The sequence below is a fragment of the Salmo trutta genome, chromosome 32 (genome assembly GCF_901001165.1).
Source record: "Salmo trutta chromosome 32, fSalTru1.1, whole genome shotgun sequence".
Classification (NCBI taxonomy): Eukaryota; Metazoa; Chordata; class Actinopteri; order Salmoniformes; family Salmonidae; genus Salmo; species Salmo trutta.
In genome coordinates, this window is record NC_042988.1 from 26,731,609 (window position 1) to 26,756,028 (window position 24,420).

At 43.7% G+C, this 24,420-nt stretch overlaps 1 protein-coding gene and 1 long non-coding RNA gene across 2 annotated transcripts; both read right to left on the bottom strand.

The window, feature by feature from the left end:
* Nucleotides 1-261: 261 nt before the first annotated feature.
* Nucleotides 262-23,812, bottom strand: LOC115171589 (calcium-binding mitochondrial carrier protein SCaMC-3-like). The gene is made up of 10 exons (XM_029728564.1): nt 22,930-23,812; nt 7,193-7,316; nt 6,417-6,504; nt 6,075-6,186; nt 5,520-5,678; nt 5,176-5,328; nt 4,593-4,706; nt 4,284-4,451; nt 3,138-3,288; nt 262-779 (listed from the first exon to the last, which is right to left on the bottom strand). Exons 1-10 carry the CDS (start codon nt 23,146-23,148, stop codon nt 598-600), a joined length of 1,470 nt encoding a protein of 489 aa, XP_029584424.1. The 5' UTR covers nt 23,149-23,812; the 3' UTR covers nt 262-597.
* LOC115171590 (uncharacterized) lies at nt 18,409-21,918 on the bottom strand. Its single transcript, XR_003871222.1, has 2 exons — nt 21,492-21,918; nt 18,409-21,384 (listed from the first exon to the last, which is right to left on the bottom strand). It is a non-coding gene; the product is annotated as an uncharacterized LOC115171590 (long non-coding RNA).
* Nucleotides 23,813-24,420: the final 608 nt, after the last annotated feature.

Here is a 24,420-nt window from a genome sequence, read left to right on the forward strand (position 1 = left end):
TACATGTCAAGGTCATTGGAGGAAGATCACTTTATATTCACAAAACATGAAACTGACTTTAGATAAGTGCCTACATATAGGTATACAAACTGTACTGTGTGCTTCACTGTGTTTGGTTGGAGGGCAACACACAGACTTATTGTGGAGATGTGACTATAATGGGGCTTACAGCTCATAAACAAAGAGGAAGAAGGGCCCAGATTCTGCCGAGACACACTCTCTCTCTCTCTCTCTCTCTCTCTCTCTCTCTCTCTCTCTCTCTCTCTCTCTCTCTCTCTCTCTCTCTCTCTCTCTCTCTCTCTCATTCCCCTCACACCTCCTCGTCCTAATCCGTCTCGGACACAGCAGTTTCTTACAGACCAGCTCAGCCTGATAGCAGACTCTTCCCTCTGTCTTAATGACGGTACAGCGTTATGAGGGGCTGAGAGATTCGAACAGTGAGTATATCTGTCTAGCTAGGTGTAAACGGGAAGCTTACTGAATGTGTATGAAAAGGGTGGACAATCTGTCTTCTATCCCTCAATCCTCCGCTGTCTTCCACTCCATCTTGAAATCCAAGATATGCACTCTCTTTCTTCTGTCTCTCACTTCCTCTCTCTACGATTTCACACCCAGAGCCTTCTTCATGTGTTCGTATACCACGTACGAGATACTGACAGCAGGAATGACCTTCAGGAAGTTGGGGGCGATGCCGCGGTAGAGCCCAGGTACCCCGTCATGTGATATGATGTGCTTGAACTGACCGACCATGGACAGCTTGGGCCCGCCCTCAGTGGAGGCTGGTGGAAAGTGGGAAAGAAGGCGAAAACGTCTGTTGTTCAGTTATATCCGTTAGATAGCTATTAATAGATAGGGGAAAGGAGGATATCTAGTCAGTTGTACAACTGAATGCATTCAACTCTGTTTGGATAGCCCGAACAGTAATACAGTGCCTTCGTAAAGTATTCAGACCCCTTGACTTTTCCCACATTTTGTTACGTTACAGCCTTATTCTCAAATTGATTAAATTGTTTTTTTTCCCTCCTCAATCTACACACAATACCCCATAATGACAAAACAAAAACAGGTTTTTAAAAATTGTTGCTAATTTATACAAATAAAAAACAGAAATATCACATTTACATAAGTATTCAGACCCTTTACTCAGTACTTTGTTGAAGCACCTTCGGCAGCGATTACAGCATTGTGTCTTCTTGCGTATGATGCTACAAGCTTGGTAAACCTGTATTTGGGGAGTTTCTCCCATTCCTCTCTGCAGATGCTCTCAAGCTCTGTCAGGTTGGATGGGGAGCTTTGCTAAACAGCTATTTTCAGGTATCTCCAGAGATGTTAGATCGGGTTCAAGTCCGGGCTCTGGCTGGGCCACTCAAGGACATTCAGAGACTTGCATTGTTTTGGCTGTGTGCTTTGGGTCATTGTCCTGTTAGAAGGTAAACCTTAGCCCCAGTCTGAGGTCCTGAGCGTTCTGAAACAGGTTTTCATCAAGGATCTCTCGGTACGTGGCTCTGTTAATCTTTGCCTCGATCCTGACTAGTCTCCCAATCCCTGCAGCTGAAAAACATCCCCACAGCATGATGCTGCCACCACCTTGCTTCACCGTAGGGATGGTGTCAGGTTTCCTCCAGGCATGACGCTTGGCATTCAGGCCAAAGAGTTCAATCTTGGTTTCATCAGACTAGAGAATCTTGTTTCTCATGGTCTGAGAGTCTATAGGTGCCTTTTGGCAAACTCCAAGTGGGCTGTCATGTGCCTTTAACTGAGGAGTGGCTTCCATCTGGCCAATCCACCATAAAGGCCTGATTGGTGGAGTGCTGTAGAGATGGTTGTCCTTCTGGAAGGTTCTCCCATCACCACAGAGGAACTCTGGAGCTCTGTCATAGTGACTATCGGGTTCTTGGTCACCTTCCTGACCAAGGCCCTTCTCCCCCGATTGCTCAGTTTTGCCGGGCGGCCAGCTCTAGGAACAGTCTTGGTGGTTCCAAACTTCTTCCATTTAAGAATGATGGAGGCCACTGTGTTCTTGGAGACCTTCAATGCTGCAGGAATGTTTAGGTACCCTTCCCCAGATCTGTGCCTCGAAGCAATCCTGTCTCGGAGCTCTACGGACAATTTCTTCTACCTCATGGCTTGTTTTTTTCTCTGACATGCACTGTCAACTGTGGGACCTTATATAGACAGGTGTGTTCTTTTCCAAATCATGTCCAATCAATTGAATTTACCACAGGTGGGCTCCAATCAAGTTGTAGAAACACCTCAAGGATGATCAATGGAAACATGATGCCCCTGAGTTCAACATCAATTCTCATAGCAAAGGGTCTGAATACTTATGTAAATAAGGTATTTCTGTTTTCTTATTTTTAATAAATGTGCTAAAATGTCTAACAACCTGTTTTTGTTTTGTCATTATGGGGTACTGTGTGTAGATTGCTGAAGATAATTGTTTATTAAATCCATTTTAGAATAAGGCTGTAACGTAACTGTAATGGCCGTCGTAGGAAGTGGACCAAAATGCAGTGGGTACGTGAATGCTCATCTTTATTTTATGACGCTCACTATACAAAAACAATAAAACGAAAAAACGAACAACAGCTAAACAGTAATGCAGGCTAAACATAGCAGTGCACAAACAACCTCCCACAATTCCCATAACAAACACACCCTTATACATAGGACCTTCAATCAGAGGCAACGAGGAACAGCTGCCTCCAATTGAAGGCCCAATCCCAATTAACTAAACATAGAAATAGATAGACTAGACTTGAACATAGAAATACACTAACATAGAACATAGACCAAAACTCCGGAAACTCTAACCAAACACCCCTCTACATAAACACACACCCCGAACCACATAAAACAAATACCCCCCTGCCACGTCCTGACCAAACTACCATAACAAATGACCCCTTTACTGGTCAGAACGTGACAGTAACAAAATGTGGATAAAGTCAAGGCGTCTGAATACTTTCCGAAGGCACTGTAGATATAGGGTAATAGGTTGACATAGTAGGTAGTAATTAATTTGTTATAGATTATGTTATAGAATATAATAGAATTTATATTATCTATGTAATATCATCTATGTTATGTAGTAAGGTAAAAGGTGTAATTGCAGTTCAGTTGAACACCAGTCTCACCCTGGGCCTGCATACGTGTTCTAATGAGAGCCAGGGGGTAGGAGGCTAGTTGTCCACAGGTACTAGACACAGTACCACAGCCCAGCAGTACCAACACCCCCGGGTCAGCAGAGCCTTTACTGTACCGCTGGAGCCAGGCATTCTTCAGAGTCTGAGATGGAAAGGAGGAGGGGGAAGAGAGAGAAGAGAAGGGGAAAGAAAAGAGAAGGAAAAAATAAACAGAGAGAAAAGAGAGAGGAGAAAGAGGAGAGAAGGGATAGATAGGCTACATTGCTAATTTGACAGATATTTTATTGTGTTAAAAAAATTAGGACATAGTGGAGAGAACCACGGCTCATTGACTGCTAGTAAAAGTAAAACTCAAAGTTCACTTAAACACATAAAAGTCATTTTTACGAGAGAGCTGGGCAACAGTAACAGCAGCATACATACTGACTGGCATTTCCTTGAGTACAAGGGACAGGGCCAGTGATGAGGTTTAGCTTTCCCAGAAAACATCAAACACAGCTGGCAGGCACACACGCACACGCACACGCACACGCACACGCGCACACACACACACACACACACACACACACACACACACACACACACACACACACACACACACACACACACACACACACACACACACACACACACACACACAGGGCTGACCCCATTTAGTTGACTGGTCGATTGCTTGGTCAATAGGCTGTTGGTCGACATTTTTTATGTCAGACGAGACACTTGTCTGACTCATGCCTGTCTCAGTGGACTAAAACTTGCGGAGGCCATGGGGATGGCACAGTCCACCACTCTATCCTATTACCGGCAACTTCAGGAGCGTACCGGCAGAATCTACAAAGGCTAGCAGCAGCGGGAATAGGAGGGTCGAGAACAGATTTTTTCTTCTGGTTATCTTGATCTCTGGCTCCCTCTTGAGTCATTTGTGTGTCTTAATTATTTCATCAAGCAGTGCGCTTAAAGCATCAGACAAACTCAGTGCATATAGTTGATTTTATTAAAACATATGAAGGTGTGTCTATATATGGAAAAATATATGTTTATACATTTCAACGAAGGTCAACCAAGATTTTTTTTTTTTTTCAGGGACAGCCCTACTCTCTCTCTCTCTCTCACACACACACACTTTCTCACACACACCTCATAGACGGCCAGGTCTATGCCAGCATATGGTATGATGCCAAGTGTGTTGGGCACATAGCCCCTGTAGAAGGCTCGCACCCCCTCCTTCCTCAGGATCTGACGGGCACAGTCTACAATGCCAGAGTACTGGCCAGTCTTCCTCAGGGTCAGACGAGTCTTCAGCACCTGGGGAGCGAGAGAGGGAGGAGAAAGGGGAAAGAGAGAGGGTGTGCAAGGAAGAGAAGGAAAATTTGAGAAAAGGCCTATGTTTCTTTATTCAATTAAAAGTCTGTCTATCTTTCTGTCGGTCTGTCTCCCCTCGCTCACCTCCATAGGGTAGATGATGGTCTGTGCGGTGGCTCCAGCCAGAGAGCCAGCGATGAACCTCTCCTGCACCCGCAGAGTACCCGCTTCATTTCTGCCCCGGATCAACCACTTGATCTAAGATGGAGGAGTCAGGGGAGACAGGGGGGAGAGGAGAGACAGGCAGGTGGAAGAGAGGCAGGGATATACAGGGATTAAGAGGTGAGGGGGATAGATTGTGGGAGGTGGGAGAGGCGGGGATACAAAGTGAGGGGGAGGTGTAGATTGGGGGAGATGGGGGTGAGGGGGGAATACGTGAGTCACACTGGGGTGGAGGAGGAGAGTCAGAGACACAACACGTAGAGACACGGTGTGTCTGACAGGGTGAGAAACAGAGTGTGTGTGTGAGCAACATTTCACACCTCAGTGTGGGTGTGTGACTCCTTCATTCCTATGCTTCACCAATGACTACCCCATACACCAGAACTTGTTTACAGATGTGTGTATCAGTGTTCTCCTTACATTGGTCCGTAATAAATCCAAATCAACCTCTGGTGCCTCTTACATCCACATTTGTATACAGGTGTGTACAGTCCTCTTCCCTCACCTGTTCGTAGGCCATGAACTTGATGGCAGACTCTGGGGCTATTTTGAGGACGTTGATGCCGTTGCCCCTCCAGAGGGCTCGTACACCCCCCTCCTGGACCATCCCCCTCAGCCCTGTCCACAGATTGATCCCCCTAGAGCTGGAGCCATGCACCTAGAGAGACAGCAGGGTCGGTAACTCTAATAACATCCTGTACATCAGGGGTGGCTAACCCTCCTCCTGGAGAGCTACTGGATGTGCAGGCTTTTGTTCCAGCCCTGCTCTAGCACACCTAATTCTACTAATCAGCACTGCACTGACCTCTAACCTCTGAGCCTGTAGTAAACACAACAGTAACCCTTCACCTGTAGGAAGACCTTAAGACGGTCGAGGGGGGCGGTTCCTGTACGTGACACCGCCCCTGCCATCGCCCCGGCAACCAGCTGCCTCCACACTACCCCCGACTGGCGCTCTTGTTGGGAAAACTCTGGCGGCACTGTCATGTGCTCTCCGATGTCAAACATCTGAGAAATCACAGAGATGCCAATCAATAAACTTGATTGGCATCCAGAACTATATTCACCAAATGTATTCACCAAATGTAAATTACATGATCCCTTCTCTAAGGTTTCCAAACTAAAATTCCTGGATAAAGCATCAGAAACAATTGAAACTATGTAAACTATAACATGAAATGTAATTAAAGAGTAACTATAGAAACATAGATTGAGAAAATGGCCACACTTGTAATGAAAGGATACTGGCTAAATTATTAGTTTCTACAGTTACTATGTAATTACATTTTATTACATCAATAATTGAAAATTCCATGTAATGCTATCTGTGCTACTTCATATCAAGCAAAGATCTAAACCAGAGAGTGTAGAGATAGAAGGCATAGATAGGCAGTACCGACTGACCAGAGAGTGTTTCCAGTAGTGGGCGATGCCCTCCATGTTGTGAAGAGGGTTAAACAGGAAGTGATCTCGCCACTCATTCCAGTTGATAGTCATGGTGCCGTCCCTGTCCATACTGAGAGAACACACAGAGCAGTGTCAACACACCCACATACACCCACACAGACAGACACACACACACACACACACACACACACACACACACACACACACACACACACACACACACACACACACACACACACACACACACACACACACACACACACACACACACACACACACACACACACACACACACATAGACACAAAGACACACAGACAAGCTTATAAACACACACACACCTCTGTAGTATTTTGATGGCGTGTTCTGTGGACACCTCCAGTCCCAGGTTGTGCAGTGATTGTTGAATCTCCCCGACATCAATGCGCCCTGCATAAACAGTGAATCCCATCAGTGCCCACAATATGTAATATGTACCTACAGGCATACAGTACAGTTAGAGCACAGTGATGTGTGTGTGTGTGGCTACTCTGTAAACTACATGCATTAATATGGTATGATACTAAATACCATTCATGCAGTCATACCACACATTCGGATAAATTACCATACCAGTGCAATGTGACATAGAATGCTCTGTGCATGTATGAACAATTTAAACAGTGTTTTGTGAGTGAAAGGACATTGTATCCAAATGGCCCTCCTACATGTGTCTACTTATGTGTGTTTAGATCAGACTTGGGTTCAAATACATGATTATTTAAGCAATAAGACCCGAGGGGGTGTGGTATATGGCCAATATACCACGGCTAAGGGCTGTTCTTAAGCACGACACAACGTGGAGTGCCTGGATATTTTAAACTGGTTACCAACTTAATTACAGCAGTAAAAATATATGTTTTGTCATACCCGTGGTATACAGTCTGATATACCACGGCTGTCAGCCAATCAGCATTCAGGCCTCGAACCACCCAGTTTATGTTATTTAAATACTTATTTTCTGTGTGTGAATGCATTAACTGTAAGTCGCTCTGGATAAGAATGTCTGCTAAATGACTAAAATGTCAAATGTAAATGTGTGTGCATGTGCGTGTGTGAGTGAGGTGGCCATGCCGACCGTCATGGTTGCGGTCCAGTGTGTGGAACATGAGCCGCAGTTCCTTCTCGTGGGCCCACAGGTACTGAGAGAACTCCTCAAAGTCCAGCAAGCCATCATGGTTGGTGTCACTCTCACGCACTATCTGCAGGAGTAGGATTGGGGTGAGAGGAGGGGTAAAAATAGCAGATAGGGAGGGGGTGAAGGGTCAAACAGTGTAGGGGACAGGGGGTGAGAGAGAGGTTGAGGGGGATGTGACAAGGTGAAAAAGTGTGGGGTGGGTTGGGGCCAGGGGTGAGATTTAGGGTAAGGTGATAGTTTGAGGGGGTGAGAGATAAATGGAGGGAGTGAAGGGAAGAAGCAGGAAGGAGTGCGTGAGAAATGACAACAAAGCCTATCGTTATTACCTTTAAAAGGTTCGTCATAACCTGCAAACATAAAACAATCAGCAGAACTGTTCTATATTCATCCTCTCTAGTGCTTCCTCAAACAAGGAGAGGAAGAAGGGAAGAAAGAGAGAGAGAGAGAGAGAAAGAGAAAATAGAGTGAGAACAAGAGTGAGAAAGAATGAGCGAGAGAATAGTATAGAGAGAGAGCAAGAGAGCGAGAGTGAGAAAACCCCTACTCTGACCTCGTCATAATCCGCTTCACTCCTGTGCCCAGTGTCCAGTTAATCTTTAGTAACAATCACGTGATACTGGAATCTGACCTGAACCAATGCACTTGACCAATACACACACACACACACACACACACACACACACACACACACACACACACACACACACACACACACACACACACACACATCACACGGAAAGGAGAGATTTGCTCAATCTTGGCAGCAACGTTTTCAGAATCTTGTCTAAGCCTATCAAGGGGTTCTTTCTGAGTCTGTCCGTCTTGTATTTTTAATGAATACATCCACGATGAATAAGCAGTTCAAGAATCCACAAAATCCTTGACATTGTTAATGAGATAGCGGGGAGGATTTGCATATTCTCATGAAATTCAAATGAGACTATCCTACTTATCCTGCCACTTATCCTCACCATTTCAACTTTCTGTCAGGTATAAATGCTTGAATTGTAACTCCAAGTGTAGCTGATGGAAGCTGTCTGTATAACACATGACAAGTATAACTTTAAGTATGCCTTTGAATTGGCCCCCTCCTCCATGACACAAATATAATCAGAGCAAAGTCTATTTAAGCATTCCCAGACAAATACATTCTGGTCTAGAGTGATATTGCCTGTGGTGTCTGAAAACTCCCAGAGGAGATTTGAAGGACAAGCACAGCTGTGGGTGATGACGCTTAGCTAAACTAGCCTACTATTTGAGTGTGGAGATAATGTTAAACTAATCTGCTGCATGGCTGGGGAGGGATGATGCTATGTGAAAGGAGTGATGCTAAGCTAAACTACTGAGTTTGGTGGAGTGATCTCCTAAGCTAATTTCCTTTATGCTAACCTAAATGACTGATTAGATGTAACCTGGGGAGTGCTATCTGTGTGCTTCTGTGTGAGTGTTACTTAAAGCAAGTGCACTATCACCTACAGTGCCTTCAGAAAGTATTCATACCCTTTGACTTATTTGGTTGTGTTACAGCCTGAATTCAAAACTGATAAAATTGATTGTTTTCTCTCACATATCTACATACAATACCCCATAATGACAAAGTAAAAACACACCCCTGAATCAATTCATATTAGAATCACCTTTGGCAGCGATTACAGCTGTGAGTCTTTCTGGGTACACCTGGATTGTACAATATTTGCAATAGATTTTCACGCCAATTTAAGTCAAAACTGTAACTAAGCCACTCACAAACATTCAATGTTGCAACTCCAGTGTATATTTGGCTTTGTGTTTTAGGTTATTGTCCCGCTGAAAAGTGAATTTGCCTCCCAGTGTCTGTTTGAAAGTAGACTGAACCAGGTTTTCCTTTAGGATTCTGCCTGTGCTTAGCTCTTTTTTCAATTTTATTTAACCTTTATTTAACCAGGAAAAGCCCATTGAGACCAAGAGTCTCTTTTTCAAGGGAGACTTGGCCAAGAAGGCAGAAACAATCAATACATTAAAGAATTAAAACATACAACAATACAACAACATGATCCAGCCTAATAAAAGCATTTACACTCCTCCGTAACATCCCATCAATATTTTAAATTCATTCAGTGGCACTAACATATCTAGATGAAGCATGGATTGTAGATTATTCCATGCACCTGGTGCACAAGAAGAGAAGGCAGTCTTGTCTAATACTGTGAATGTCCTGGGGACTTTAAGTAACAACCACCTAGCAGACCGGGTATGGTAACTGCTGGTGGTGAAGGAGACCAGACTACAGAGGTAAAGAGGGAGTTTACCCAAAAGGGCTTTGTAGATGAACACATACAAATGTATCTTTCTGCGCATATAAAGTGAGGTCCAACCTACCATTTGGTACAATGTGCAATGGTGGATGAGTGACTTGGCATTTGTAATAAAGCGCAAGGATGCATGATAAACAGAGTCCAGTCTCGGAGGAGGTTGCATGCATATACAACAAGTCACCATAATCAATTACAGAGAGAAAAGTGGCGTGAACAAGCTTCTTTCTAGCCATAAGCGGGAAGCAAGCATTTACGAAAATAAAAACACAATTTCAATTTAAGCTTTGTCACAAGATTATCCACATGAACTTTAAAGGACAACTTGTCATCCAACCAAATACCTAGGTATTTGTAGGATAACAAATTTCAATGGATAAGCCACCAGATGTGACTATGCTAATGTTCTCTGGCCGAGTTCTAGCTCTGGTAAAGGTGATGAATTTAGTTTTTTGTATATTCAAGACCAGTTTGAGACCATAAAGGGAGGCCTGCAGTGACTGAAAAGCAGTCTGGAGCTCTTCAACAGCCTGAACCAGAGAAGGAGCACATTAATATATGACTGTAACATCTGCATATAGATGGAACTTTGCTGGTTGCATCCAATTTCCCAAATTATTAATACAAATTGAGAACAACACAGGAGCTAAAATGGAACCCTGGGGCACACCTCTATTAATCTCAAGAAAGCTAGACTTGTGATTGTCAGTATATACACATTGTGTTCTGTCAGAAAGATAGTTCCTAAACCAATTTACTGCCCCTTCACTGAGACCAATGTTTCTGAGTCTAGCTAGCAACAATTCATGGTCAACTGAATCAAAGGCCTTTGATAAATCCACAAACAGAGCAGCACAATGTTGCTTTTTATCAAGTCCATTAATGATGTCATTTGCCACTGCCATAGCTGCAGTTGTGGTGCTGTGCCCCAATCTAAAGCCAGACTGAACCCCGCTCAGTATGTTCTTTTCAATTAAGACGTTTTTTAACTGTGAGTTTACTAGGGATTCATAGACTTTGGCCAGGATAGAGAGTTTAGAGATAGGACGATAGTTATTAGCATCTGAGGGATCTCCACCCGTTAGCAGTGGGAGGACATAAGCTGATTTCCAAATGCTGCGTATGTAATTGGTCAAGAGACTCAAGTTGAAAATGTGAGCCACAGGTTCAGTAATAATACCAGCTGCTATCTTTAAGAGGTAGGGGTCCAGGTTGTCTGGACCTGCAGACTTTGTAATGTCTATTGCCTTTAGTGCTTTATAGACCTCAGTATAAGAAACAGGCTCAAAGTTAAAATGGTTCACATGAGGGCCTATATCATAGTTGACTGTAACAGAGCTTACATTATAGGCCTGGGCACCACCATTATCAAAAACTCAACAAGCAGATATGAAGTGCTTGTTAAAAGCCCCTACAATATGGGCTTTATCCTTCACTTCATTAGAATCCATCATTAAATGGTCAGGAAGGTCAGAGGATACACTAGAACCTGACACTGATTTGATTAGCATCCAGAACTTGGTAGGTTTGTTTAGGTTCTCTGTGACTACATTTAAATAGAAATATGATTTGGACTTCCTGATCAATCCTGTGTATTTGTTTCTTAGCGTCCTGAAGGAGGCCCAGTCAACAGGAGCAATTGTATGTCTAGCTTGAGCCCAAGTGATGTTTCTCTTTCTAATTAATTCTGCCAAGTTATCTGAAAACCAGGGACTGTCCCTTCCACTGATTCTAAACTTCTTATAACAAATCTTTCTGATTGAGAGGGGGTCAAATACTTATTTTCCTCATTAAAATGCAAATCATTTCATAACATTTTTGACATGCGTTTTTTCTGGATTTTTTTGTTGTTATTCTGTCTCTCACTGTTCAAATAAAATTACTATTAAAATAATAGACTGATCATTTCTTTGTAAGTGGGCAAATGTACAAAATCAGCAGGGGATCAAATACTTTTTTCCCCCACTGTAAAACACGAGCAATTCGAACAAACAATCTCTGACAAGGACATGAGGGGAAACAGAGGGTTAAATACACAACATGTAATGAATGGGATTGGAACCAGGTGTGTAGGAAGACAAGACAAAACCAATGGAAAATGAAAAATGGATCAATGATGGCTAGAAGACCGGTGACGTCGACCGCCGAACACCGCCTGAACAAGGAGAGGCATCGACTTTGGCAGAAGTCGTGACAGAATCAGACTTACTCTGTCAATATTATGGTACAGATCATGTAAGATCGCTTGCTTATCAAACTGTCTAAAATGTATTTTAAAAATATAACGGGGTTTGGCTTTGGTCATTTTTGTAATTCTAACACAAGCAATTGCACAGTGATCACTGACATCATTACAGAATATCCCAGTCGATGTGTATTTGTGAGGGCTCTATTCCATTTCAGAACTCCCTAGTCCTTGCCGATGACAAGCATTCCCATAACATAATGCAGCCACCACCATGCTTGAAAATGTGAAGAGTGCTACTCAGTTATGTGTTGTGTTGGATTTGTGCCAAACCTAATGCTTTGTATTCAGGGCATAAAGTTGATATCTTTGCCAATTTCTTTGCAGTTTTACTTTAGTGCCTTATTTCAAAAAGGATGCATGTTTTGTTATATTTTTATTCTGTACAGGCTTCCTTCTTTTCACTCTGTCATTTAGGTTAGTATTGTAGAGTAACTACAATGTTATTGATCCATGTCACAGGGGTCGTAAAATGGAGACCAAGACGCAGCGTGGATAGTGCTCATTTTCAAACTCTTTAATGAACACACTTGACAAAATAACAAACGACCAACACAGTCCCGTCAGGTACACTAGACTAGAACGGAAAACAACTACCCACAAACCCCAAAGGAAAACAGGCTGCCTAAGTATGGCTTCCAATCAGAGACAACGAAAGACACCTGCCTCTGATTGGAAACCATACCCAGCCAAAACATGGAAAACAAAACATAGAAATAGAATACTAGAAAACCCCCACATATAAACAGAAAACCCAAAACCACCCAACACAACCACCTGTCACGCCCTGACCACTCTACTATGGCAAATGACCTCTTACAAGGGTCAGGACGTGACAATCCATCCTCAGTTTACACCTGTCACAGCCATTAAACTCTGTAACTTTTTTTAATTTACCATTTGCCTCATGGTGAAATCCCTGAGCGGTTTCCTTCCTCTCAGCAACTAAGTTAGGAAGGACGCCTGTATCTATGTAGTGACTGTGTGTATTGATACACCATCCAATGTGTAATTAATAACTTCACCATGCTCAAAGGGTTATTCAGTGTCTGCTTTTTTTTACCCATCTACCAATAGGTGCCCTTCTTTGCGAGGCATTGTAAAACCTCCCTGGTCTTGTGGTTGAATCAATGTTTGAAATTCACTGCTTGACTGAGGGACCTTAGAGATAATTGTGTGTGTGGGGTATAGAGATGCGGTAATCATTCAAAAATCATGTAAACACTATTTTTGCATACAGACTAAGTCCATGCAACTTATTATGTGACTTGTTAAGCACATTTTTACTCCTGAACTTATTTAGGCTTGACATAACAAACGGGTTTAATAGTTATTGATTCAAGACATTTCAGCTTTTCATTTTTAAGTAATTGGTAAAAATTTCTAAGAACATGATTCCACTTTGACATTATGGGGTATTGTGTGTAGGCCAGTGACACAAAATCTCAATTTCATCCATTTTAAATTCAGGCTGTAACACAACAAAATGCAGACAAAGTTAAGGATTGTGAATACTTTCTGAAGGCACTGTATGTGTCACTGCCGGCCATGAAAGTCCAGTCGGTGTGGTAGGAAAGGGTCAGGCGTAGATGGAAAAATCTACCAGCCACTCAAATGTTTTTACCAGCCAAAATATATTTGGGCCAAAATTACACCATGACATAATTACAAAATGTTCACGTTTATTTTCTCTCTTTAGCTCAAATAACTGCCGCCATTGATTTCAAGAAATGTTGCATCATTTTTTACGTGGTTGCGTCACATTTCTGTGCATACTTTGCATTGAAGCTTGCATCGATGCATACTTCAAATTATGTACAAACAGAGTACGTATTCGAGAAGTGACCTCTGTGCTTCGTTTCGCATACTTTGATTTGGACTCATACGCCGACCCTCCTGTGCTCCAGTTTACGTTCTCAGAGCACGGTAGTATGCATTTTGAGAAACACCCCTTGAATCCGGCGAGGCTCTCTTGCTCTACTGGGCTCTGTGGCTCTACTGGGCTCTGTGGCTCTACTGGGCTCTGTGGCTCTACTGAGCTCTGTGGCTCTACTGAGCTCTGTGGCTCTACTGTGCTCTGTGGCTCTACTGGGCTATGTGGCTCTACTGGGCTATGTGGCTCTACTGGGCTATGTGGCTCTACTGGGCTCTGTGGCTCTACTGTGCTATGTGGCTCTACTGGGCTATGTGGCTCTACTGGGCTATGTGGCTCTACTGGGCTCTGTGGCTCTACTGGGCTATGTGGCTCTACTGGGCTCTGTGGCTCTACTGGGCTCTGTGGCTCTACTGAGCTTTGTGGCTCTACTGGGCTCTGGGGGACTTTTCTAATCGGTTTATGCACACCACAGATGCAAGGTGTATAGAATTTTATGTGAAGAGAAATCCCCAATCGTCAACTACTATCATAACCATATTATCTGGACTGAATGGAAAATGTCCTGCAAAAGGGATGACTTCAGTAGTCATAAATCCAGCCATTCTGCCAGCCAGGCTGAGTTGAACTCATGACATTGTGCAGACGCGCAGTGACACAGTAGTATCCCAAATCCCGGGTGATGACATTTTAAGCTAGAGGACTGTTTCGCTAGCACAGACTGAATTATGTCCCGAGATTAATTTGATGGCATTGAGGAGTTTACCACATCAGTCACCGGCTTCATTAATGAGTGCATCGACAACATTATCCCCACAGTGACCGTAAGTACATAGTCCTGTTTTGACGCCTTGCCTGTTTGATGGTTCATCGGAGGGCGTAGCGGGATTTCTTATAAGCATCATGATTAGTGTCCCGCTCCTTGAAAGCGGCAGCTCTAGCCTTTAGCTCAGTGCAGATGTTGACTGTAATCCATGGCTTCTGGTCGGGATAAGTTCGAATCCTAGTACGAAACCCAGTGACGCAAGCCTACCAGTCTAGCTAACTATGCTCGCTTCGAGGCAAGCAACACTGAACTATGCATGAGTGTACCAGCTGTTCCGGACGACTGTGATCACACTCTCTGTAGCCGATGTGAGTAAGACCTTTAAACAGGTTAACATTCACAAGGCTGCAGGGCCAGACGGATTACCAGGACATGTACTCAGAGCATGGGCTGACCAGCTGGCAAGTGTCTCCACTGACATTTTCAACCTCTCCCTGACCCAGTCTGTAATACCTACATGTTTCAAGTGGACCCCCATAGTCCCTGTGCCCAGGAACGCCATTGTAACCTGTCTAAATTACTATCGCTCTGTAGCACTCACATCTGTAGCCATAAAATGCTTTGAAAGGCTGGTCATGTCTCACATCAACACCATCATCCCAGACACCTTGGACCCACTCCAATCCGTATACCGCACCAACAGATGCACAGCTCAGGGAGTCTCTATTGCACTCCACACTGCCCTTTCCCACCTGGACAAGAAGAACACCCATGTGAGAATGCTATAAACTGACTACAGCTCAGCCTTCAACACCATAGTGAACTCCAAGCTCATCACTAAGCTAAGGACCCTGGGACTGGACACCTGTCTCTGCAACTGGATCCTGGACTTCCTGAAGGGCCGCCCCCAGGTGGTGAGGGTAGGTAACAACACATCCACCACTCCCTGTTCACCCACGACTGCATGTCCACTCACGACTCCCACACCCTCATTAAGTTTCCCGACGACATGACGGTGATCCCCAACGACGATGAGACAGCCTATAGTCAGAGACCTGGGAGTGTGGTGCCAGGACAACAAACTCTCCCTCAATGTCAGCAAGACAAAGGAGCTGATCGTGGGCTACAGGAAACAGAGGGCCGAGCACGCCCGGTTCACATCGACAGGGCTGTAGTGGAGCGAGTCGAAAGCTGCAAGTTCCTCAGTGTCCATGTCACTAAGGATCATGATCCACACACACCAACACAGTCGTGAAGAGGGCACAACTACACCTCTTCCCCCTCAGGAGGCTGAAAAGATTTGGCATGGGCAGTCAGATCCTCAAAAGCTTCGACAGCTGCACTACTTAGAGCATCTTGACTGGCTGTATCACCGCTTGGTATGGCAACTGCTCAGCAACTGACCACAAGGCGCTAAAGAAGGAAGTGCGAATGGCCCAGTACATCACTGGGGCCGAGCTCCCTGCCATCCAGGACCTCTATACCCGGTGTCAGAGGAGGGCTGTAAAAGAAAGACTCCAGCCAACCGTCATAGACTGTTCTCTCTGCTACCGCATGGAAAGTGGTACCGATGCACCAAGTCTGGAACCAACAGGACCCTGAACAGCTTCTACCCACAAGCCATAAATAGTTAGTCCGGGTAGCTATTTGATTAACTATTTAACTATCTGCATTGACCCTTTTTGCACTAACTTTTTTGACACATCACATACATTGCTGCTTCTGTTTATTATCTGTCACTTTATTCCTAGTTACAGTATATGTACACATCTACTTCAATTACCTCGTACCCCTGCACATCGACTCTGTACTGGTACCCCGTGTACATAGCCAAGTTATCGTTACTCATTGTGTATTTATTACTACTTTTTCTTTCTCTCTGCATTGTTGGAAAAGGACCTGTAACTAAGCATTTCACAGTTAGTCTACACCTGTTGTTTACAAAGCATTTTACAAATAAAATTTGATTTGAAGACTGAGGTTAAGATGTGTGTGTGTGTGTGTGTGTGTGTGTGTGTGTGTGTGTGTGTGTGTGTGTGTGTGTGTGTGTGTGTGTGTGTATGCGTGTGCGCCAGACACTGATATTAAGGTCATCCAGGAAAGTGTTGCTTTCCTGTCATGTACTGGGACAAGCAGATCAGAAAAGCATGCATCAGTATTGTGTTGAAGCAATAGAGTTTTTAGATAGCACTGGTGACAGGCAACTTGAGTTGGAGGGATGTGTGAAAATCGCACTGGTTAATGTTGTGTTGTTTTGAGTTAGAGAGAGCAGTGGAGTTTTGAAATAGGTCCCAGATGTCTGGGTAATGGAGCACTGATCCAGTGCTGCTGATCCAATCTCTGCTGTTCCGCCTGTGGCTATGGAACCCTGACCTATTCATTGGACGCGCTACCTTGTCCCGGACCTGCTGATTCGTCTCCCTCCCCCGCCCTCCTCGACCTCTCTCTCTCTCTCAATCTCTAAATGCTCTGCTATGAAAAGCCAACTGACATTTATGCCTGAGGTGCTGACCTGTTGCACCCTCTATAACCACTGTGATTATTATTTGACCCTGCTGGTCATCTATTGGTTTCTGTATAAGCACTTTGTGACGACTGCTGATGTTAAAAGGGCATTATAAATACATTTGAATGAGCACTCTCTTCCAAGGAACTCTTTTAATATCTGTAGTAAAATGCCTCTCACTGCCTGTAGAACACTCTGCCTGCTTCTCCTGTGACATCACAGGGCCAAAATAGAGCACTGAGACACCGGCTAGACTGGACCATAGCTCATAGCTCAGGCAGTTGAAGACTTGATATGAGAGGCCTATACACTCGGAATAAGTGAAGCAGGTTATAGTTCCTGTTCATTGTACTAGTAGGCTATAAACAAATATACTTGTTTATAGTAAACACAGGAACTACACAGTTGCCTATGTCAGTGCTTCTCAAACTGGAGTCCACTAGGTACTGAAGGTGTCCGTGACAAGATCAACCATTTTTTTTTACATAATTTTTTAATAAATATTTGTTTTTAAATCCCTACCAGAAAAACAATGTATTTTATATATTTTTTTTTATCACAGTGCTGTTATTACAAAACTACCACTAACAGGTCCCGATCATCATCATAAAGGGAAAAAACATTTTGTTCAAATACTGTACCTAATGCAACAATTCTGTAATGTTAGTAAGAGATATACATCTTTCAAATGATTTGCCACAGAGTGGCAAAGTGGTCTAAGGCACTGCATCTCAGTGCAAGAGGCGTTACTACAGTCCCTGTTTCGAATCCAGGCTGTATCACATCCAGCCGTGATTGGAAGTCCCATAGGGTGGCACACAATTGGCCCAGCGTTGTCCGGGTTTGGCCGGGGTAGGCCGTCATTGTAAATAAGAGTTTGTTCTTAACTGACTTGCCTAGTTAAATAAAGGTTCAATTAAAAAATGTATAATAATAAAGTGCTCTGTACGTCATTAAAAATGCCTTTGAATGACCGAAACATCACCCATTATATTTTGACACTATTAAAATGCTCAGAATTGAAGAAATTGTACCCTTTCTCCCATCTCTAACTATCAGGAAGCCTGAAAGAACAGGCTGAGTGGGCGGGGAGCTTATATCATGAGCTGGCCTTGAATGACAGCTCTTTGAAACACCCTTGTAGTCGTTGCCAGGTAACAAGGTAAACAATGGGCCACATGTCAATCTGAGCCTAAATAGTATTCCTCAACCCATTTTCTCTGCAAAATGTTCTCAACAGAGCTGATAATGGACTGTTAGATATCAGTCAAACAGCAGCAATACACAATTGTATTTCTATTGTTTTGTAACTAAATACTGTTCACTGATACTCTTCTTCAGCAGAATTAGTCAAGTCTGAGTCCCCTTAGAAGCTAAGACATAAGGGAATGTACATGAAAACAGCATACAATAAGTGTACTGGATAATTGATTGGTGGCTCTGCATTAGCATTATAAATGACAATATGTTCAGAATTGTATGTATTGATCAGACATTTATTTGTTCATTTACATTAGGCAAGCATATCTGAAATATTGATCAACATGGACATTCATGAGAAATAAAGGTGAGAAATAATGGTGAGACATCATTTGACATAAAAAAAATATATATAGCCATAAGCCGCAATATAGGCACCCGGCTGCCCTACAGTGTACAGCACCCCATTGATTCTTACAATTTGTAACTCTCATCTCCCGTCCAAATGTTAGAAAAACTATATAAAAGAAAATGTGATATCATATCATGTAAAAGTAAATTACTTAGGCTTTGGGAAATGCAACCAACTACAGAGACTGATGGGACGGGATCGGGAGAGGTGGGGGACCCATGTACCCCGCTTCAATCAAGCTGGCTTCAGTCACCCACTTGGCTTCAGTCACCCACTTGGCTTCAGTCACCCTGAAGATTGAAGCTGGAGACAAATCCAGGTATGGCCTCCTCCTTGTCAGGCCTCTCACACTGGGCAGACAGGAGTTCTGGGATGGACAGCTCACACATCTTCCCCACATACGGCACTGGATCAAGGGTGACCTTGTTGAAGAGGAACCTGTCTACGTAGCCTGTAAGTGTTTCAAAAAGGGAAATGTTTGTTAAATGGGTAGTGAAATTAATTTCATTTTATTCACTGTTCTGAGTTATGAAGTTATAATTTTGTTGATGTAGTGATCTACTCATTCTACAATGTGTTTTCTGGTGTTTTTGAAGTACTCATTTTGAAATATGCAATATTTAGTGAACTTTTCAATGTTTGTAATTGGAAATTGTGTGTGCCTGAAATGCTCAATTGATTTGAAATGAATAATTATGACTTACAGTATTGTTGGGTCTGTCTTCACAGGCTTCACAGCATATCCCCCTTATTTGATCTGTCTTCACAGCATATCCCCCCTTATTTGATCTGTCTTCACAGCATATCCCCCCTTATTTGATCTGTCTTCACAGCATATCCCCCCTTATTTGATCTGTCTTCACAGCATATCCCCCTTATTTGATCTGTCTTCACAGCATATCCCCCCTTATTTGATCTGTCTTCACAGCATATCCCCCCTTATTTGATCTGTCTTCACAGCATATCCCCCCTTATTTGATCTGTCTTCACAGCATATCCCCCTTATTTGGTCTGTCTTCACAGGCTTCACAGCATATCCCCCTTATTTGATCTGTCTTCACAGCATATCCCCCCTTATTTGATCTGTCTTCACAGCATATCCCCCCTTATTTGGTCTGTCTTCACAGGCTTCACAGCATATCCCCCCTTATTTGGTCTGTCTTCACAGGCTTTTCAGCATATCCCCCCTTATTTGGTCTGTCTTCACAGCATATCCCCCCTTATTTGGTCTGTCTTCACAGGCTTCACAGCATATCCCCCCTTATTTGGTCTGTCTTCACAGGCTTTTCAGCATATCCCCCCTTATTTGATCTGTCTTCACAGGCTTTTCAGCATATCCCCCTTATTTGATCTGTCTTCACAGCATATCCCCCCTTATTTGGTCTGTCTTCACAGCATATCCCCCCTTATTTGGTCTGTCTTCACAGGCTTCACAGCATATCCCCCCTTATTTGGTCTGTCTTCACAGCATATCCCCCCTTATTTGGTCTGTCTTCACAGGCTTCACAGCATATCCCCCCTTATTTGGTCTGTCTTCACAGGCTTTACAGCATATCCCCCCTTATTTGGTCTGTCTTCACAGCATATCCCCCTTATTTGGTCTGTCTTCACAGCATATCCCCCCTTATTTGGTCTGTCTTCACAGGCTTTACAGCATATCCCCCCTTATTTGGTCTGTCTTCACAGGCTTTACAGCATATCCCCCCTTATTTGATCTGTCTTCACAGCATATCCCCCCTTATTTGATCTGTCTTCACAGCATATCCCCCTTATTTGATCTGTCTTCACAGCATATCCCCCCTTATTTGATCTGTCTTCACAGCATATCCCCCCTTATTTGATCTGTCTTCACAGCATATCCCCCCTTATTTGATCTGTCTTCACAGCATATCCCCCTTATTTGGTCTGTCTTCACAGGCTTCACAGCATATCCCCCTTATTTGATCTGTCTTCACAGCATATCCCCCCTTATTTGATCTGTCTTCACAGCATATCCCCCCTTATTTGGTCTGTCTTCACAGGCTTCACAGCATATCCCCCCTTATTTGGTCTGTCTTCACAGGCTTTTCAGCATATCCCCCCTTATTTGGTCTGTCTTCACAGCATATCCCCCCTTATTTGGTCTGTCTTCACAGGCTTCACAGCATATCCCCCCTTATTTGGTCTGTCTTCACAGGCTTTTCAGCATATCCCCCTTATTTGATCTGTCTTCACAGCATATCCCCCCTTATTTGGTCTGTCTTCACAGCATATCCCCCCTTATTTGGTCTGTCTTCACAGGCTTCACAGCATATCCCCCCTTATTTGGTCTGTCTTCACAGCATATCCCCCCTTATTTGGTCTGTCTTCACAGGCTTCACAGCATATCCCCCCTTATTTGGTCTGTCTTCACAGGCTTTACAGCATATCCCCCCTTATTTGGTCTGTCTTCACAGCATATCCCCCTTATTTGGTCTGTCTTCACAGCATATCCCCCCTTATTTGGTCTGTCTTCACAGGCTTTACAGCATATCCCCCTTATTTGGTCTGTCTTCACAGGCTTTACAGCATATCCCCCTTTGCCTTGGGAAAGCTGATTTTGTATCATGGCATTCCTGCTGCCATGGTTGCCTGGAAAGATGTACAAACCGAGTAGATGTTGAATTTTCTAAAATGTATATCATTAGAGCCCCAATAACACAAGCTACAGCAAATATAAGACAACAACCCACATAATTGAATGGCATAATGTAATTTTCAGGGGTAAATTACAAATACTATACACACCAGAAGTCCTTTTGTGGACAACATTCCTTCATATCAGCTGTGTGCTGTCAGTTCTCAGACTCAATGTAGGGGGCTTAGTGATGGAAGAACAAAAACCATATAGTGACTATCAGCTGTGTTGCAGAAAATATACCGTCAAAGTAGCCACAGTTACAGCCACCGTGTCAGACTCATACTTACATTATGGTCAGTGTATGCAAGACAAACTAATCCACTGTCAATGATGGTTCAGCATCCATCTTCACGATTAGCTTCCTGGCAAGACACATCAAATGTTCTCCCCAATTAATAAATCAACTTCGCTCGAACTGTGCACTGCACACCGGTGTTATGATCCTGTCCACCAGAAATGAAAAGCAGCCACTGCTTTCCGATGTCTTCGTTCTTCAGAAAATAGTGTAATGTTAAATTATCCCTATGGCATCCAGTCACAACACAGTGTGTTTTTTTCCGACAGGATGGTAAGTAGCTTGCTAGCTATAAGTTACAACACAGATGAAAAGTTACCAGTATCGTTCTGCCACGTTCTACTTGAGCTATTTATGGTTTGTAAACAAAGCCGTATGATGCGCACAGGTGATCGCGGTTTTAAGGCGTTACATATTTAAATGAGTTAAGATTACAAGACGCTACCATTGGTGTATAACATTTACGGCCCTACTTGACATTGCATAGTGGTTAAAGCGTTGGGCCAGTAACCGAAAGGTTGCTGGATCGAATCCCTGAGCTGACAAGATAAACATCTGTCGTTCTGCTCCTGAACAAGCCACTGTTCCCCGGTAGGCCGTCATTGTGAATAAGAATATGTTCTTAACTGACTTGCCTAGTTAAATAAAGACAGAAGTAATCCCTGAATTCAAGTGTTTGACATGGGGGAGGGGACCAGTAACTTCATGATCAACTTTAATGTACCAGCTACAGTAATTTTTCACTGGTTTCATCAAAATATCCTCAAATGTTATGAAAACATGATGTTCACTGTCCGGACCTTTAACGGAAAAACTATTTTAAAAAATGTGTTGTTTATTAAACGTTAAGAAATGTAGAACAGTTGTCACACCAACAGTTTACACAAATGTACACAAATTTGGCCAAGGGGTCTGTGGAAGAAGTTGGTGCAATACAATACAATGCAATATTATTAATCTACAATATACCCTTAGACGCACAACAGGGCCTGGGAGGCTCACAGGGATCCACAGTACTCCATCAATGATCCAGTTTTCAACTAAAAACTTATTGTATTGCATCCAATTGTTGTTTACATTTTGCTTTCCATGGCTGAAGTATTGGTTAGTCTGGCCATGCATGCACTGCAGCAGTCATGAAACTTATTGTATGCTATTTAAAAAAAATGTTTTACCTCACTCTAAAGTCTGAGTTGTGTTCTGATTTTGAGGGGGTCCCTGATGAATTTGCTATCAGAAAATAAAAGTTTAAGAACCCCTGGCCTATGTCATACATACTGTATGATCAGTTTGTGTTGTTTGACAGGACATAATCGTCTTACTCCTTACTCAGCCAAGAACAAACAAACACACACACAATTAATGTATCATGCAAGTCAAGGGATACACATGTCTATTGGGAATACCCCCATCATCACTATTCCTCTCACCTCCTCCGCGTCACTGCGAAGTAAACCGCGGGCAGCGAGTCCTATCCTCAGCTCGTTGATGTCGACTTTACCGTCTTTATTGAGGTCCAGTTGGTCGAACAGTTCGGCCCATCTCTCTCGCGTTTCCGGTTCCCTCCCAGGGTCCGACACACCTTTGTCTTGGTCTTGACAGCGAGCCCGGGTCCAACCAAAGCAGAACCGAGCCCTGCCTTCGCCCATGTGAATGGGAGACTTGTGCAATCCTGGTGGTGGTGGCTATTATCCCAACCTGCTGCCGCGAAGCGGGCGTGGAAAAATTGAAGGAGCGCTTTTTGTTCTAATGACTCCCAGTGGGTATCGTTACGATAGCGTACCTATTCAAATCCCGGAACTATGGTATATCGAAATGGCACGATAGCCTTACTGAAATAACTGATGTTCTCCCTCGGTCTCGTTACCGAGGCACCGGTTTAATATACCGAGTCGTTGCCGAGAATGTCAGTACACCGGGCGCGGTGTAAACTCTCGGTGCCTGTAATATTAATCCCCGTCCCGTATCCGTTACGTATCTCGTGACATCGGCGATGATTAAATCCATGAACTAATTCAAATGAATTAGTCTGTTGGTCAGGGGACTGGCTCTGCCTTTTGGATATGCAGTGAGTCCCCCATGCAACGAAGCGAACCAAGCTCCCGGTGTTCGTTATATTTTACCACAGCTACAGCTTTGTGCACGCATGTAGGATACCGGCGCTCAATGCGGTGTTTGAGTGTGAGTGTTCCTGAGAGAAAGAGTTCCCTTTTACTTTGAAAGGTTCGAATGTTAGAACAGCGTGGTTAGGTGTAGCTGTAGTAGTAATAGCCTAACAAAAATCATCTACTTTCACCTCTGCAGGTCCATCCTCTCCTCCCCCTCTCTCGTAAGATTATGATGCTTCCTTCTGTCCATTACATAGCCGCTATCATTATTTCAGCTGCTCATATGACACACACGCGCGCGCGCGCACGCACGAACACCAGCATCAAATCCCTCAAACTGTAATTGTAATCTAGTCTATACCACACAACAGCCTACCACAGTATCCTTAGGCCTAAACACCTGACTGACATTTCATTCAAATGAATTCTGAATTTGTGATGCAGGAACATGAATGTGATCTCCATTTTCACAGTGAAAGTAAAGGATGCTGTTGGCTGCCCTGTCCCCATTGAACCCATTGATAGGCTCTTATTGGGTATTAATAGATACATAATGGGGTTTGCACGCTGTGACGCGCATCTGGCGCACTGTGACGGAAACCGCCCGGTCAGCATGCATGGGATATGAGAGATTATGCAGAGACAGTGGGAGGGAGGCTCATGTCATGTTCTAAAAATGTTGACATGGACCAGTAGTAGCTCAATAAAACCAAAGTGGACTACAAGATTCTCTCTCTCTCTCTCTCTCTCTCTCTCTCTCTCTCTCTCTCTCTCTCTCTCTCTCTCCCCCTCTCCCCCTCTCCCTCTCCCTCT

Excerpts from the sequence above, each read along its gene's own strand:
- LOC115171589 (XM_029728564.1), bottom strand. The coding sequence starts at position 23,148 with ATGGGCGAAGGCAGGGCTCGGTTCTGCTTTGGTTGGACCCGGGCTCGC. Across the intron at positions 7,317-22,929 it reads TTCGCAGTGACGCGGAGGAG|ATAGTGCGTGAGAGTGACAC; the intron begins GTGAGAGGAATA and ends CTACTCCTGCAG. Across the intron at positions 5,329-5,519 it reads GTCTTAAGGTCTTCCTACAG|GTGCATGGCTCCAGCTCTAG; the intron begins GTGAAGGGTTAC and ends CTGTCTCTCTAG.